The sequence below is a fragment of the Leopardus geoffroyi genome, chromosome B2 (genome assembly GCF_018350155.1).
Source record: "Leopardus geoffroyi isolate Oge1 chromosome B2, O.geoffroyi_Oge1_pat1.0, whole genome shotgun sequence".
Classification (NCBI taxonomy): Eukaryota; Metazoa; Chordata; class Mammalia; order Carnivora; family Felidae; genus Leopardus; species Leopardus geoffroyi.
Window position 1 is genome coordinate 30243662 of NC_059332.1, and position 16567 is coordinate 30260228.

The following is a 16567-nucleotide window of genomic DNA, read 5'->3' on the forward strand; positions in this document are numbered from 1 at the left end:
GATTGATTTGCGAATGTTGAACCAGCCCTGCATCCCAGGAAGGAATCCCACTTGATCATGGTGAATAATTCTTTTTATATGCCGTTGAATTCGATTTGCTAGTATCTTATTGAGAATTTTTGCATCCATATTCATCAGGGATATTGGCCGGTAGTTCTCTTTTTTTACTGGGTCTCTGTCTGGTTTAGGAATCAAAGTCATACTGGCTTCATAGAATGAGTCTGGAAGTTTTCCTTCCCTTTCTATTTCTTGGAATAGCTTGAGAAGGATAGGTATTATCTCTGCTTTAAACATCTGGTAGAACTCCCCTGGGAAGCCATCTGGTCCTGGACTCTTATTTGTTGGGAGATTTTTGATAACCGATTCAATTTCTTCGCTGGTTATGGGTCTGTTCAAGCTTTCTATTTCCTCCTGGTTGAGTTTTGGAAGAGTGTGGGTGTTCAGGAATTTGTCCATTTCTTCCAGGTTGTCCAATTTGTTGGCATATAATTTTTCATAGTATTCCCTGATAATTGTTTGTATCTCTGAGGGATTGGTTGTAATCATTCCATTTTCATTCATGATTTTATCTATTTGGGTCATCTCCCTTTTCTTTTTGAGAAGCCTGGCTAGAGGTTTATCCATTTTGTTTATTTTTTCAAAAAACCAACTCTTGGTTTCGTTGATCCGCTCTACAGTTTTTTTAGATTCTATATTGTTTATTTCTGCTCTGATCTTTATTATTTCTCTTCTTCTGCTGGGTTTAGACTGTCTTTGCTGTTCTGCTTCTATTTCCTTTAGGTATGCTGTTAGATTTGTATTTGGGTTTTTTCTTGTTTCTTGAGATACGCCTGGATTGCGATGTATTTTCCGCTCAGGACTGCCTTCGCTGCATCCCAAAGCGTTTGTGTTGTTGTATTTCCATTTTTGTTTGTTTCCATATATTTTTTAATTTCTTCTCTAATTGCCTGGTTGACCCACTCATTCGTTAGTAGGGTGTTCTTTAACCTCCATGCTTTTGGAGGTTTTCCAGACTTTTTCCTGTGGTTGATTTCAAGCTTCATAGCATTGTGGTCTGAAAGTATGCATGGTATAATTTCAATTCTGGTAAACTTATGAAGGGCTGTTTTGTGACCCAGTGTATGATCTATCTTGGAGAATGTTCCATGTGCACTCGAGAAGAAAGTATATTCTGTTGCTTTGGGATGCAGAGTTCTAAATATATCTGTCAAGTCCATCTGATCCAATGTCTTATTCAGGGCCCTTGTTTCTTTATTGACCGTGTGTCTAGATGATCTATCCATTTCTGTAAGTGGGGTGTTAAAGTCCCCTGCAATTACCACATTCTTATCAATAAGGTTGCTTATGTTTATGAGTAGTTGTTTTATATATTTGGGGGCTCCAGTATTCGGCGCATAGACATTTATAATTGTTAGCTCTTCCTGATGAATAGACCCTGTAACTATTATATAATGTCCTTCTTCATCTCTTGTTACAGCCTTTAATTTAAAGTCTAGTTTGTCTGATAGAAGTATGGCTACTCCAGCTTTCTTTTGGCTTCCAGTAGCATGATAAATAGTTCTCCATCCCCTCACTCTCAATCTAAAGGTGTCCTCAGGTCTAAAATGAGTCTCTTGGAGACAGCAAATAGATGGGTCTTGTTTTTTTATCCATTCTGATACCCTATGTCTTTTGGTTGGTGCATTTAATCCATTTACATTCAGTGTTATCATAGAAAGATACGGGTATAGAGTCATTGTGATGTCTGTATGTTTTATGCTTGTAGTGTTGTCTCTGGTACTTTGTCTCACAGGGTCCCCCTTAGGATCTCTTGTAGGGCTGGTTTAGTGGTGACAGATTCCTTCAGTTTTTGTTTGTTTGGGAAGACCTTTATCTCTCCTTCTATTCTAAATGACAGACTTGCTGGATAAAGGATTCTCGGCTGCATATTTTTTCTGTCTAGCACACTGAAAATCTCGTGCCAATTCTTTCTGGCCTGCCAAGTTTCAAAAGAGAGATCAGTCACGAGTCTTATAGGTCTCCCTTTATATGTGAGGGCACGTTTACCCCTTGCTGCTTTCAGAATTTTCTCTTGTATTTTGCCAGTTTCACTATGATATGTCGTGCAGAAGATCGATTCAAGTTACGTCTGAAGGGAGTTCTCTGTGCCTCTTGGATTTCAATGCCTTTTTCCTTCCCCAGTTCAGGGAAGTTCTCAGCTATAATTTCTTCAAGTACGCCTTCAGCACCTTTCCCTCTCTCTTCCTCCTCTGGGATACCAATTATGCGTATATTATTTCTTTTTAGCGTATCACTTAGTTCTCTAATTTTCCCCTCATACTCCTGGATTTTTTTATCTCTCTTTTTCTCAGCTTCCTCTTTTTCCATAACTTTATCTTCTAGTTCACCTATTCTCTCCTCTGCCTCTTCAATCCGAGCCGTGGTGGTTTCCATTTTGTTTTACATTTCATTTAAAGCATTTTTCAGCTCCTCGTGACTGTTCCTTAGTCCCTTGATCTCTGTAGCAAGAGATTCTCTGCTGTCCTCTATACTGTTTTCAAGCCCAGCGATTAATTTTATGACTATTATTCTAAATTCACTTTCTGTTATATTATTTAAATCCTTTTTGATCAGCTCATTAGCTGTTGTTATTTCCTGGAGATTCTTCTGAGGGGAATTCTTCTGCTTGGTCATTTTGGATAGTCCCTGGCGTGGTGAGGACCTGCAGGGCACTTCCCCTGTGCTGTGGTGTATAACTGGAGTTGGTGGGTGGAGTCACAGTCAGACCTGATGTCTGCCCCCGGCCCACCGCTGGGGCCACAGTCAGACTGGTGTGTGCCTTCTCTTCCCCTCTCCTAGGGGCGGGATTCACTGTGGGGTGGCGTGGCCCATCTGGGCTACTTGCACACTGCCAGGCTTGTGATGCTGGAGATCTGGTGTATTAGCTGGGGTGGGTAGGCAAGGTGCACAGGGGCAGGAGGGGCAGGCTTAGCTCGCTTCTCCTTAGGTGATCCACTTCAGGAGGGGCCCTGTGGTAGCGGGATGGAGTCAGATCCGCTGCCGGAGGTTTGGCTCCGCAGAATCACAGAGTTGGGTGTTTGCGCGGAGCGAGCAAGTTCCCTGGCAGGAACTGGTTCCCTTTGGGATTTTGGCTGGGGGATGGGCGGGGGAGATGGTGCTGGCGAGCGCCTTTGTTCCCCACCAAATTGAGCTCTGTCGTCCGGGGGCTCAGCAGCTCTCCCTGCCTTTGTCCTCCAGCCTTCCTGCTTTCGGAGCAGAGCTGTTAACTTATGACCTCCCAGATGCTAAGTCGCGCTTGCTGTCGGAACACAGTCCGTCAGGCCCCTCCGCTTTTGCCAGCCACACTCGGGGGCTCTGCTTGGCCGGGGAGCCGCCCCTCTGCCCCGGCTCCCTCCCGCCAGTCCGTGGAGCGCGCACCGCCTTGCCGCCCTTCCTACCCTCTTCCGTGGGCCTCTCGTCTGCGCTTGGCTCCGGCGACTCCGTTCTGCTAATCTTCTGGCGGTTTTCTGGGTTATTTAGGCAGGTGTAGGTGGAATCTGATCAGCAGGACGCGCGGTGAGCCCAGCGTCCTCCTACACCGCCATCTTCCCTCCTCTCCAAAAAAACTGACACATATTTTATACATGGAAATGGTCATGGTAGAGCTTCGATACATGGTCCTATTTCTAAGGCCTGACAGACACCCTATACATCTACCCAAAAGGCTGAATTAGCAGCCGTTATAGAATTGTTGCATCTTGTAACTGCCTCCCTCAATGTTGTGACAGATTCACAATATGTGTGGCCCACAGTCCGAAATATTGAAACCGCACATATTGTTCCATGAAATGAATTACATCATCTGTTTTTGCATTTACAAGATATAATACGGCAAAAGCAACACCTTTATATATAATTCATATTCACAGTCATTCTAACCTTCCTGGCCTGTTAGCCTCAGGAAATTCCATTGCTGATGACTTATTACAAGGCTCCTTACGACAGGAGCATATGCTTCACCATAGTAATGCCCGAGGACTTGCCCATAGACACGCTGTAACACATGCTCAGTCCAAAGATATTGTTAGTGCCCGTCCTTCTTGCGAGCCCCTCACTGTGGCTCCATACACCTCTGGAGTGAATCCTCGTGGACTACAGGCAAGCGAATGTTGGCCATCTGATGTTACCCATATTGCAGCTTTTGGTAAACTCCCTTATGTGCGTGTTACTGTGGATACCTTCTCCAGATAGATCTGGGCCACGGAATGTACCAGAGAAAAGGCTATGCACGTTATTGCTCAGTTTCTTGAAACCTTTGCAATTCTAGGTATCCCACAACGCATTAAAACTGATAATGGCCCTGCATATGTATCTCATAAGGTAGCCCGCTTCTTTGCAGCCCAACAAATTACTCCTCTTACTGGCATTCCCTATAACCCTCAAGGTCAAGGGATCGTAGAACACACTCATCAGGTACTTAAAATTATGTTAATTAAACCAAAAAGGGTAAAAGAAGAAGGACTTAGACCTACACCATGGGACCAATTACACTGTGCCTTATATACTTTAAACTTCTTGGACACACAAGGACCCTATACATGTCCTGCTGCTGAGGTACACTGGCACAGGCAAAAAGCCACCCTTGTTTATCTGCTGTTTTATTGGAAGGATGAGAAGGGACACTGGGAAAAGGGAGAGGTTGTTGTGTGGGGCAAACGGTAGGCTTATGTCTCTATGGATCAAGGCTACCAGTGGTTGCCCAGTCACGACTTGATATCCAGGCATGAGCCAGTCCTAGTGACATCAATTCAACATGACTCCACTAATCAAAGAGTTTTGCAGAATGTCCATCCAGAAACTGATAACTGTGCCCAATGCACCACACCCTCTTCCGAGGTACACGAAGTCACTCAACCTCCCACTTGGGGATAAGTTAAGCGGTTGACACATGATGTTGAAAAAATATTGATGCAGACTTGCAGCCCACAAACTCCTGCTCACCTCTTCCTTGCGATGCTCACCGTTATACTACTACAGTAAGCATTGATAACTACACTTCCTGGGCTTATACCCTCATCTACCTCTCAGTCAGGATATGACTCAATTGATATGACTCCCCCATGCTGGTATATACAAATGACACTGAATGGACACCTGGGGCATTTGACAACAGAAGATCACATAGGCCAAATGAAGAAGGTACTGTTATGGATGATTATGCTATAGGTATTGAAGGTCCTCCTATGTTTTCGTTATGGGAAACACTGCGTCAAAAGTAAGCTTCCAGCATGGCTATCTATTATTAAAAATGGGACCCAGCACAAACATATGTTCGTACTATCAGCCCATTCTCTGATTGGCTCCAATCTTACAATTAATGACACTCCTCCAATGCTTCCGTCTTGTGCTACTTGTGTATTGTCAGAATGGGACAGATGGGTGACTTAGGAGGCATTTAGAGGGGAGATAGGGTGAGTTCTTTTAAATACTTCCTATGGAAGCATCATTGATTGGAGCCCTATGGTCTCAGCTTGCATTAAAAATTCGTTACAAAATCTACAATGGTGTGTTCATAAACATACTATCCTCACCACTGGTAATGGCTCAATTGTTTGGCACAGTGGGGGATTTTCTGCGTCCAGTCCTCATTTACAACCAGGACCCTTACAAAAGCATCTATGGAAATTAACTGCTGCCCCCCACCCTTTCCATACCTGGAAGGGCACATAGTATAAAAACAGCTCCAGCAACATTTCTACTTTATCTTTCACGATCAATAGTACCTCATACATACGGGCTTGTGTCCATTTGCCATACATACTATTAAAAGGACAGAGAGTTTGGAATAATTCTGAGGCCCTTATAATCTGTGTTAACTGCTCATTATACATATAAATGTTGTCTTAACAATTCTATACTCTATACTCTGTCACGGGAAAGCTTATATTTACTTAGAGCACTCCCTGGCCTGTGGCTGCCGCTTTGCGTGTCTCAACCACTGCAACATTGTTCAGAAATGTATCTGATGGACCACGCTCTATGGTGAGCTCTTCATGGATCCCGACGGTTTGCTGGAATGCTTGTTGCAGCTCTCACTGGCATTATTGCTGTGTTGTGGCTGCAGCTACTGCGGCTGTCTTGTTGCCCCAATCTGTGCAGACACTATAATTTGTGCAACAATGGCATGAGAAATACTCCAACTTTGGAAGACACAGTGGGATATTGACAGTCAACTGTCCAGTGAGATTGCAGGCCTACAACAGACTGTGTGATGCTGCTGGGAGATCAATTACTGAGCTACAAAGACAAATATCATTAAAATGTGATTGGAACACTACATCAATACGTGTAACCACATTATCGTTTAATAACACTAAATTTCCTTGGAATGATGTTAGAGACACTTGCTCAGGCAATCTAATGTGTCTATGGACATTCAACATCTGCAAGCAGAGATCTATGAGACTTTCAAAACCAATCTGGGCATGTTATCCAGATCTAAGATCTTAGAAAGTATATCAGAGGGATGAGGAAAATTAAACCCCATAGAGCATGTTAAGATATTTAGCTTCTCTACTGCTATTTTGTTTGCCTTAATATGCAATGTATTTATCTTTGCATGTACAGTCTGTGCCAGAGACGACGAGCCTGTCAATGTACCGACTGACAGTTCGGGTTATGCAACGTCCTCCTACAGTGCATCGTATACAGACAGAAAGGGGGAGATGCTGGAGAACAACCAGCCAGAGGCACCATAAGAATGTCCTGAAGGAAAGGGACAAAGCAGCAAGAAACTGAAAGAAGTTTCATTCCCAGGACAGAAAGCCACTGGGAGTGCTGGTTCTCTCCAGAAGGACGTCATCCGGGAGCCACCTTGGGGATAAGAATGTTCCTTCTGGTTCCTTCATGACCCAGTATGGAAAACACTGCAGGTACATGACCTGTCAAGAGGCCAAATTCTGTGTTGTATTTACTTGCTGTTGTCAACAATTTGCAAAAATAAAAGTGGCTTGAGCCAGGGGACCGAGGCTTTGGCTCCTGGAGAGTCTTAGCCCCCTGCTTTGCAATCCTCTCATCACCACACCTCTAGGACCTGTCTCTCTACATATTCCACACTCTCATTTTCTTTGTGTTTATTTATTACCAATATAGGTGTGTGACATTTCATGTCTTCCTTTCCAAAGGGTTCTCTAATATTTCTAATTCTCTTTTTTTTCTTATTATTTGAGTGTAGTTTACGCCCATTGTTCCATTCCTTTCAGGTTACAGCATAGTGACTCGTCATATAATCCAATAATTGCACTCTTGGGTGTTTACCCCCCTAAAAGTGAAAACACCAATTCTTTTATTTTTAAGGTTTATTTATTTTTTTGAGAGACAGAGAGAGAGTACACAAGCAGGGGAGGGGCAAAGAGAGAGGGAAAGGGAGGGAGAGAGAGAGAATCCCAAGCAGACTCAGTGCTGTCGGCCCAGAGACTGATGCAGGGTCCACACACAAACTGCGAGTATGCATGTCCACACTAAGGAGCATTGTACAGACATTTAGATGCTATTTCCACATCAGAAATGATTTTTGTTTCACTGAGTTTTGAAACATTTAGAAGTAGGAGTCCAAGGAAGTGTTTCTACTTTTCGGTTTTCCCTGTATCACCATCACGGGGCTGGAGGACAAGGCGCACAGGGACACAGACACCTCAGCAATGGCACGGGCTCCTGAGCTCTCCTCTCCTGCAATCCCGCCTCACCCCTGAGCCTGACCCCTGTGGAGTCCAGGGCTGCTCAGAAACTTCTTCCTTTCCCCACTAAAGCCCAGGCTTCTGCTCAGACATCTCTACCCAGCTTACAGTCCAGACACCACTCAGGCTTCTCAGTCAGAATCCACCTGAGAGCAGAGCAGTGGGGTGAGGGAGGGGGTGTCCCCTTACCTTCCACCCCACCTGCGGCCACAAGGCCAAGGAGACAAGACCCAGCTGTCTTTCTCCTCCTCAGCCAGGCCCTCCCTAGGGTCTCCTTCAGCTCCAGCACCTGGACAGGGTCCCGGACACGAGGGGGCGCCCTCATCCCAAATGATGTTCAGTGAGTTAGGTTGTTTTCAAAAGCAACAGGGATACAACCTGTGTTCCCGCCACAGACAAATGGCTAAGGAAGATGTGTGGTATATACACACACATATACACACACACACTAGAATACTATGCGGCCACAAGAAGGATGAGATCTTGCCACTTGTGACAACATGGATGGGCAAACAGGGCAGTGTGTCTGCTAAGTGAAAGAAATCAGATTGAAAAAGACAAGTACCATATGATCTCACTCATATGTGGAACTTACAAAAAAAGACAAATGAATAAACAGACAAGCAAACAGCAGAATCAGACCTATAAATACAGAGAACTCACTGATGACTGCCAGAGGGAAGGAGGTTGGGAGGATGGGCACAGTGGGTGAGGGCAGTGGGAGACACAGGCTCCAGGTATGGAAGGAACAGGTCTTAGGAATAAAAGGCACAGCACAGGGAATATCATGAGTGATACTGTAACATCACTGTCTGGTGACAGGTGGCAGCTACACTCTGGTGAGCACAGCATGGTGTAGACAGAGGGTGAAGGTCCCCTGGGTGGCAGTGGGTTCTCCGCTCATAGTCCCAGGGTCATGGGATCCAGCCCCACAGGAATCAGCCTGCTTGAGATTTTCTTATTCTCTCTCTCTCCCTCCCTCCCATCCCTCCCTGACTCTCTTCCCTGCTCTGGCTGTTTCTCTCTCAAAAAAAGAAAATGTGTACAGAAGTTGAGTCCATTTTTGTACACCTGAAACTAATGTAATCATGTTTTCCAACTATATTCAAAGTTAAAAATATTTTTTAAAAGAAATTAATTAGGGAGTATAAACCTTAGGGGTGCCTGGGTAGGTAAGTCAGTTGGGCATCCGACTCTTGATTTCAGCTCAGGTCATGTATGATCTCCTGGCTCGTGGGTGTGAGACCTGCATCAGGCTCTGTGAATGGGTGCGTCCTCTCCCATGGCTGCAACTGCAGAGAACAGATGCACAGTTACAATAAGGCATGGAAAGGCTAAGTGAGACTGGCAGAAACACAGACCTCTATACATGCAGGTGTTCGTATGGGGTCGGGGATCAGAGGAAGACTGGGGTGCAAAAACAACTAATTGGATGAGAGAGGAAAGGGACCGGACATAGAAATGAACAAAACATCTCAACATGGCATCAAGGTCGTGGGACATAAACTTGTCAGGCACCCATTAGGCATCAGGCACCATTCTCTGCACTACATGGTTCAAGACAAAGTCTCTAAGGAACAAGGAGACTCTGAAGAGTTGGAGGAACCAATTTCATGGGATCAACACTCACTCACTGGAGGAGGAAATGTCCATCTCATCAGGCCGCTCACTACTACTGACCTCAGTGTGACCCTGCACCTCACTGAGGATCTTTTCACTTGACACAAATGTGATGGCCAAGCCCTTGGGGGAACTGGCCTGCTCAGGCCTCCTGGAAGGGGACAGAGGGTAGCACTGGAAGACCCCAAAGTAGGAAGGCAGCCAAAAGGAGGGATGAGGATGTAATGTACGAAGACATAGGAAATCAGGGGCTGCGAGAGGACACTGGGAGGTCCATGTGGGTGTGCAGCTTACCCGATGCAGGTAGGTGTGGGAATCGCCATGCCGGTGGTAGTTGATGGTAGAGTTCACCTGCTTAATGTCCATGCCTTGGCCACATAGGTTGCTGGCCACAAGAATTCGTTATTGAAGACCTTTAAACTACTGATAACCAAGAAAGCTTTTGTCAGAAAGACAATCATAAAAATGTTCACAGTCATTTATCTCAGGGGTCTCACTTCCTCCCAAGGACACAAGACATCTTTCCATCTCTCACTCACCTCTCCTCCCGGGGCATCCTACAGTGGATGGCAATGGCTGGCAAGTTCTGCTCCATCAGGAGCTGGGCCAGGGCAATGCAACGCTGCACAGACTTCACAAAGATCTTGCCTGTGTGTGGAGAGCGTGGGGATGTGGGCCCATGGGTGTGTGTGGAGAGGAGAGTGACAATGTGCCAGAGTGGGAGATTTCAGGAGGTACACCCTCCACATGAATCCCACTAAGTCCCTCTTATTCCCCGCCACATGATTCCTTTTCTCCTCTAAATATAATTACTCTTCCTTTCTCTCCTTTGCTTCAGATTTTCCTGAGCAAATCAGTCTCTGAGGAGATACAGAGAACAGTAACCAAATCTGGCAAACATGTTAGGAGACAGGAAGGAGGTACTCCATGACAAAGGGATAAGTATTGGGACTAGGGTCTGGAACGACCATGACCAATATTCCTGCCTATGAAATATTAAATCTAAGACCTACTCTAATTCTGGGAGTAGTTTTAGTGAGAAAAAATTGCACAATCCGTAAGCTGAGAGAAAGCTTCTTCTCAGGTTGTGATACAAGAAGAAATAAACATATTTAAGAACCATAATAAGGCCAATGTATACTGTATTATTTAAGGATTTAAAAGTCCTTCCAGATTTTTTGTAAAGTTTATTTATTTATTTTAAGACAGAGAGAGACAGAGTGAGTATGAACAGGGGAGGGGCAGAGACAGATACAGAGAGATCAAGAGAGAGAATCCCAAGCAGGCTCCACACTGTCAGCACAGAGCCTGAGACAGGGCTCCATCTCACAAACCATGAGATCAGGAGTCTGACCCTTAACCAGCTGAGCCACCCAGGCTCCCCAAAACACCGATTCTTTAATTATTATTGATAGGTTGTAGGTGTTTTAAAATATGCAATTGAAGACAGAAGAAACGGCAGCCCCCACATCGGGAACTGTTCTGACACTGACAGCTGGGCCTCAGTGTGGTCAGAAGCTGACTGATGCCACCACTGGACCATATTATACCTGTGGGACATGAGCCAGTCATCTCACGGAACATCAAAAGCACAAAAGGAGACTCCAAAACCATGACACAACTTTGTCCAGTTACAGACAAAAACAAGGCACCGTATGACCCACAAAATACCAAACATCTCCTTGTGCTGGTTACTGTGAGCAATCGCTGGTTTTTACCATTACATTGTTTTTCTCAAGTTTTTATTTAAATTCATTATTTAACATACAGTTTAATATTAGTTTCAAGAGTAGAACTGAATGATTCATCACTTACTTACAACACCCAATGTTCATCACAAGTGCCCTCCTTAGAACTCATCACCCATGAGCCCATCCCATTTAACCTGTGACCCACCCAGAAGCTTGACAGCTTCTCAGTACTGACCACGTTTTCTGTTGGGATTTGTGGTAATATTAAAACAAATGAGTTTCTTTAAAAAAATTTTAAACGTTTATTGATTTTTGAGATAAGAGAGAGACAGAGTGCAAGCAGGGGTGGGGCAGAGAGACAGGGAGACCCAGAATCCTAAGCAGGCTCCCGGCTCCAAGATGTTAGCACAGAGCGCCAGGCGGGACTTGAACTCACGGACCATGAGATCATGACCTGAGCCGAAGCCAGATGCTTAACCAACTGAGCCACCCAGGTGCCCCAAAACAAATGACTTTTGATAATTTGATTCCACTCTAATCAATGCTGGAACACTTATATTACTTAGTGAAACAACACACAACACATTACCGAAAAACAATCATGCATTAGTACACGATCCATTCCATGTGCAGATGGGCCTATGGAGTTAATGTAACAGAGAAAGACACAGTCAATGATACTGTTTCCAGTTCCAGTTTGCAAAGAACCTCAGAGAAAGTACACATTGTGTAGTTTTAATATAGTATCAAACATGAATTCCCATAATTATCTGAAAAGGTTATGACACATACTATTCTCCTATATTTGGTCAAGGACATAAATTTTTTCATATACTTCAGCCAAAACAGCACAAGAGATGCAGAAGCAAATCTGAACATCCAGTGGTCTTCTAAGGAGACAGACAAGAAAGAGACTTGCAAAAATGTGAAATGCAAGAAAACCACTGTTCTCAGTGCCCCCTTTTATTTGGGAACAATGTTACTTTCCATACAAACAATATTTCTGTTTTCATGTGATTTTACATGAATTAATATATATTTGAACCTGTTTTAGTCCTACTGTGGTAAATAAGGATCCATAGAATCTACAGACACACAATTATCCCTGGGATCCTCACTAATTTGTAAGACTGTAGAGATATCCTGAGAACAAAATGCTGGAGAATCAGTGACTCACACAGCTCCTGGTCCACGGCTGAGGGACACAGTGGGACAAAGAGCGCTCTGTGCAGTAGGTGAGGCGTCCAGGCCAAGTCCCAGGTCCCCAGGCCCGCCTCTCAGGGACTCTGGCCCCAGGGCGGCGTCGGGGGCGGGGAAGCCCAGTGTTGGGGAGCCCCCATCTGCCCTGGTTTCACTTCTCCCTGTCACAGCCTGTGTCAGGTCCTTCTGCCTGGATACTGATGACGCGGCCTCGGTTCACACTCCTATTAGTGTCCGATTTCCGGAGAAGCCAATCAGCGGCACCGCGGTTCCGGGCTATCAAGTTTCCGCACCCGCCTCCTGAGACTCACATTTGTCCCCAGACCCCGAGGGTGTGGTTCGTGATGTCCCGAACTCTGCTCCTGCTGCTGTTGGGGGCCCTGGCCGCGCCCCAGACCTGGGCGGGTGAGTGCGGGGTCGGGAGGAAAGGGACTCTGAGGGGCAGGAGCGAAGAAACCGCCCGGCGGGGAAGCGGAACCCCCGGGGAAGCCAACTGTCCACCGCCCGGACCCAGACCTCCACCCGGGCCTCCCCCCCGGCTCCCCTCCCCCGTCCCTCCCGGACTCCGTCCTGCTCTCCCCTACTCTGGTCCCCCTCGCCCTGCCCTCCCGGCCGCCTCCCCCTGGGACCCGGGCCCCGCGCGGGGAGGAGGGTCGGGCGGGGTCTCAGCCCCTCCGCGCCCGCAGGCTCCCACTCCCTGAGGTATTTCGATACCATCGTGTCCCGGCCCGGCCTCGGGGAGCCCCGCTTCATCGCCGTGGGCTACGTGGACGACACGCAGTTCGTGCGGTTCGACAGCGACGCCCCGAATCCCAGGGAAGAGCCGCGGGCGCCGTGGATGGAGCAGGTGGGGCCGGAGTATTGGGACGAGCAGACGCGGATCGCGAAGAACGACGAACAGATTTCCCGAGTGAACCTGAACACGTTGCTCCGCTACTACAACCAGAGCGAGTCCGGTGAGCGCCGCGGGCCCGGGTCCAGGTCACGACCCCCATCCCCACGGACGGGCCGGGGTCGCCCCGAGTCTCCGGGTCAGAGCGCTGCCCCGAGGCCGCGTCACGCCCGTCCCACGACCCTGGAAGAGCCCGAGGGAGGTTTTAGGCGGGTTTACTTTCGGTTTCACCTTAATCACTGCTGCTCTGGGGGCGGGGCGGGGACAGGGTCACACAGCATCCAGAGAATGCATGGCTGTGACATCGGGCCTGATGGACGCCTCCTCCGCGGGTACAGTCAGGTGTCCTATGACGGCAAGGATTACATCTCCCTGAACAAGGACCTGCACTCCTGGACCGCAGCGGACACCGCGGCGCAGATCACACGCCGCAAGTGGGAGGTGGCCGGTGAGGCGGAGCAGTACAGGAACTACCTGGAGGACACGTGCCTGGAGTGGCTCACCAAATACCTGGACATGGGGAAGGAGACGCTGCTGCGCGCAGGTACCAGGACCTCGGGGCCTCCTCGATCTCTCCTCCACTGTGGCTGGCTTCCCACGAGGAAGGGAAAATGGACTCAGTGTCATGACCCCTGCCACGGGTGGGAAGAGGGAGATCCGCCTCGGAGTTCATCTGCCTACTAGAGGCTGACTCACCTTGAGGGTGCTTTTCTCTAAAAGAGAGACAGGAATCCAGTCTCTCCCTGGGGTGCAGGTTGAGACATCCCTGAAATAACCCATCAGCAGTTCCCTCTGACCCTGGCAGCCACCTTGTGAACCCTGACCTTCCCTCTCAAGGCCTTGTCTCCATCTGGGAACGTATTTGGAGATCTGACTCCGCGTTTTCTGAGTCACTCACCCTCCACCACAGTCAGGACCACAGTGTGTTCCCCCCTTAGACCAGCAGCTTCCTACCCGGGCTTCTCTCCCAGATTCCAGAACATAACAAGGATCAGGAGATCCCAAAGGCTAGACTGCTGTCTGGGTTTTGTGCTTCTTCCATCCAGACCAGTTGTCCTGTCCACCTCAGGATGGTCACGTGGATGCAGTTTCAGTGGCCCATAAAGCTAAACCACAGTGTGGATTCTCTGTTTCTTTTTCCTCAGAATCTCCCAACACACGGGTGACCCGCCACCCCATCTCTGACCGTGAGGTGACCCTGAGGTGCTGGGCCCTGGGCTTCTACCCTGCGGAGATCACCCTGACCTGGCAGCATGATGGGGAGGACCACACCCAGGACACAGAGCTTGTGGAGACCAGGCCTGCGGGAGATGGGACCTTCCAGAAGTGGGCGGCTGTGGCGGTGCCTTCTGGAGAGGAGCAGAGATACACGTGCCATGTGCAGCACGAGGGGCTGCCCGAGCCCATCACCCTGAGATGGGGTAAGGAGGGTTTGGGGGTAGAGCCCCGTGTCAGAGAAAGCAGGGCCCTTCTGGAGAATTTCACAAAGTCAGGACTGAAGCCAGATATCTGGGCCTCTCACCTTCCTTCCCCTTCCAGAACCATCCTCTCAGCCCTCCATCCCCATCCTGGGCATCATTGTTGCTGTGGTTGTCCTTGTGGTCGTCATTGTGGTGGTTGGAGCTGTGATCTGGAGGAAGAAGTTTTCAGGTAGGAACAGAGTGGGGGGATGTGAGTTCTCTTGTCCTGCTGGGTGTTTTCCTAGGTAGCACATTGTCCTGACTGGTTCCTGGGAAGTTCCATCCACACACATGGACCTGCCCAGTCTGGAGCTGTTACTAACAATCACTCTGTAGCAAAGCACTTGTGAAAATGAAGAACAGATTTTCACTTGGTAACTCTGGTGATGGGGAACTGATTCCCAGCAGTGACAGGACAGAAGGAAGTTCCCTGCTGAGGTCTGACCTCCAGCAAGTCAGGTGGTCCTGTGACCCACCCCACCCTCCCCACACACACCTGTTTCTTCATGTATCCAATCTTGTCCTGGGTCTTCAGTCAGAATTCTGGAAACTTCATTGTGAACAAGGATTAGGAGGTTGCTCTAGGATCACATGGCCCAGTTGTCCCAGGTGTCTAAAATGGTATTTTATTCCACAGGAGGAAAAGGACCAAGCTACTCTCATGCTGCATGTAAGTATTGAGAAAGTGATCCCTGAAACCTGGGATAATGTAGACAGGACCCCTTGGGGAGCTCACGCCCCCACCCCCACCCCCAATAGCTGCTCCTTAGTCTCAACTCCTGTGACTCTGATCATGTCCTGTTTGTTCTACCCCAGACGATGACAGTACCCAGGGCTCTGATTCGTCTCTCATGGCTCCTAAAGGTAAGACTCTGGAGGGTGAAGTGGGAAGGAGTGGGGGCACTAGGGACACTTTGAGCATGAGGGGGGCTATTGAAATGTGGCACTTATGTGACTGACCTAAATGTGTTCATGATGACTTTTTGTCACAGTTTGAGACTCACTGCTTGTGGTGGAGTGAGCGATGCAGGATCTGTTCACACTCCCACTTGGTGACATCGAGATCCCCTGACTTCCTGCAGATGGTGTCAGAATGTGTCTGCATTCCTATTAGCATATCGTGAGGACACAGGAGACTGGCCCCCATGCCCACCATGACCCCTCCCATACTGATTCGTGTTCTGTCTCCATTCCTGTCTTTCCTTCATGTTGGGCTGAGTACTGACGCCTTACTTCCCTACTGAAAATGAGAATCCTGATAAGAATTTGTGTTTTGTAATTCTTGGTATGTGGGCATGATGAGATAATAAAAGAGAGGATTTGTATGGTTGGAAGAGAAAATAAATGAAAGCACTGAGAACCTTCCAGAACCTGGATGTTTCCTGTGCTGTGTCTGTTGCAGGTGGGGACAGGAGAGGGCTGGAGGAGCCGAGCGGGGACAGGGCCTGGGTCCAGTCGGTGCTCAGTGCATCCTTGGTGTGTCGTGCTCCCTCCTCAGCTGGGTCATGTCTCTGCTCCTTGTCCATGTCCCTTCTGTGGAACCTTGCTCACCAGGACCATGACCACAGGGATGTGGACGTCACCTGTCACCAGGACCTTGTGGAGCCAGAGCTTCCTGTGACTGGGTCAGCCCAGGCTCCATCCTGGGTTGTGACCTCAGGCCCATCTTTTGGGGTTTTTTTTTCCTTGTGTCTGTGATGCGTCAGGCCTGTTCTTGCTCTTGTGTCCGAGTTCCTGTCTCATTCTCCCCGGATCACCCCGGTGGTTACAGCACCAGGAGTCCTTTGGGCTGTTGTTCCCACAGGCCTAGGTGACCCCTGCACACAGGGGTCTCTGGGGTTTGGAAACATGAATTTTCAGATTCATCCAATCTTCCCCTTCCTCTCGAGCTGTCTTCTGGATTATTCTTTAGATTCTGGAGGTAGGAGGAGTCTGAGAGTTTCTCATCGTTATTACACTCCAGTTAGTTTCTACCTTCCCTGCCTCTCT

General features: G+C 47.9%; 2 protein-coding genes across 19 annotated transcripts in view; one reads left to right on the forward strand and one right to left on the reverse strand.

The window, feature by feature from the left end:
- Positions 1-16567, reverse strand: part of LOC123609586 (DLA class I histocompatibility antigen, A9/A9 alpha chain-like) — a 592486-nt gene that overhangs the window by 284030 nt on the left and 291889 nt on the right. The gene's annotated exons all lie outside the window — the stretch shown is intronic.
- Positions 1-16567, forward strand: part of LOC123609590 (DLA class I histocompatibility antigen, A9/A9 alpha chain-like) — a 400187-nt gene that overhangs the window by 173079 nt on the left and 210541 nt on the right. For 4 of the 14 annotated variants that reach the window (XM_045500722.1, XM_045500714.1, XM_045500709.1 and 1 more), the window contains exon 8: positions 15571-15948. The exons of 1 other annotated variant lie outside the window; for it this stretch is intronic. In XM_045500722.1, coding sequence (XP_045356678.1) covers positions 15571-15575 — 5 coding nt within the window. In that variant the 3' untranslated portion in view covers positions 15576-15948. Of the gene's footprint in view, positions 1-12408; positions 12632-12912; positions 13183-13386; positions 13663-14263; positions 14540-14657; positions 14769-15215; positions 15249-15394; positions 15443-15570; positions 15949-16567 lie in introns of those variants that run through there. 9 more of the 14 variants (XM_045500725.1, XM_045500713.1, XM_045500718.1 and 6 more) reach the window with 6 other exon arrangements.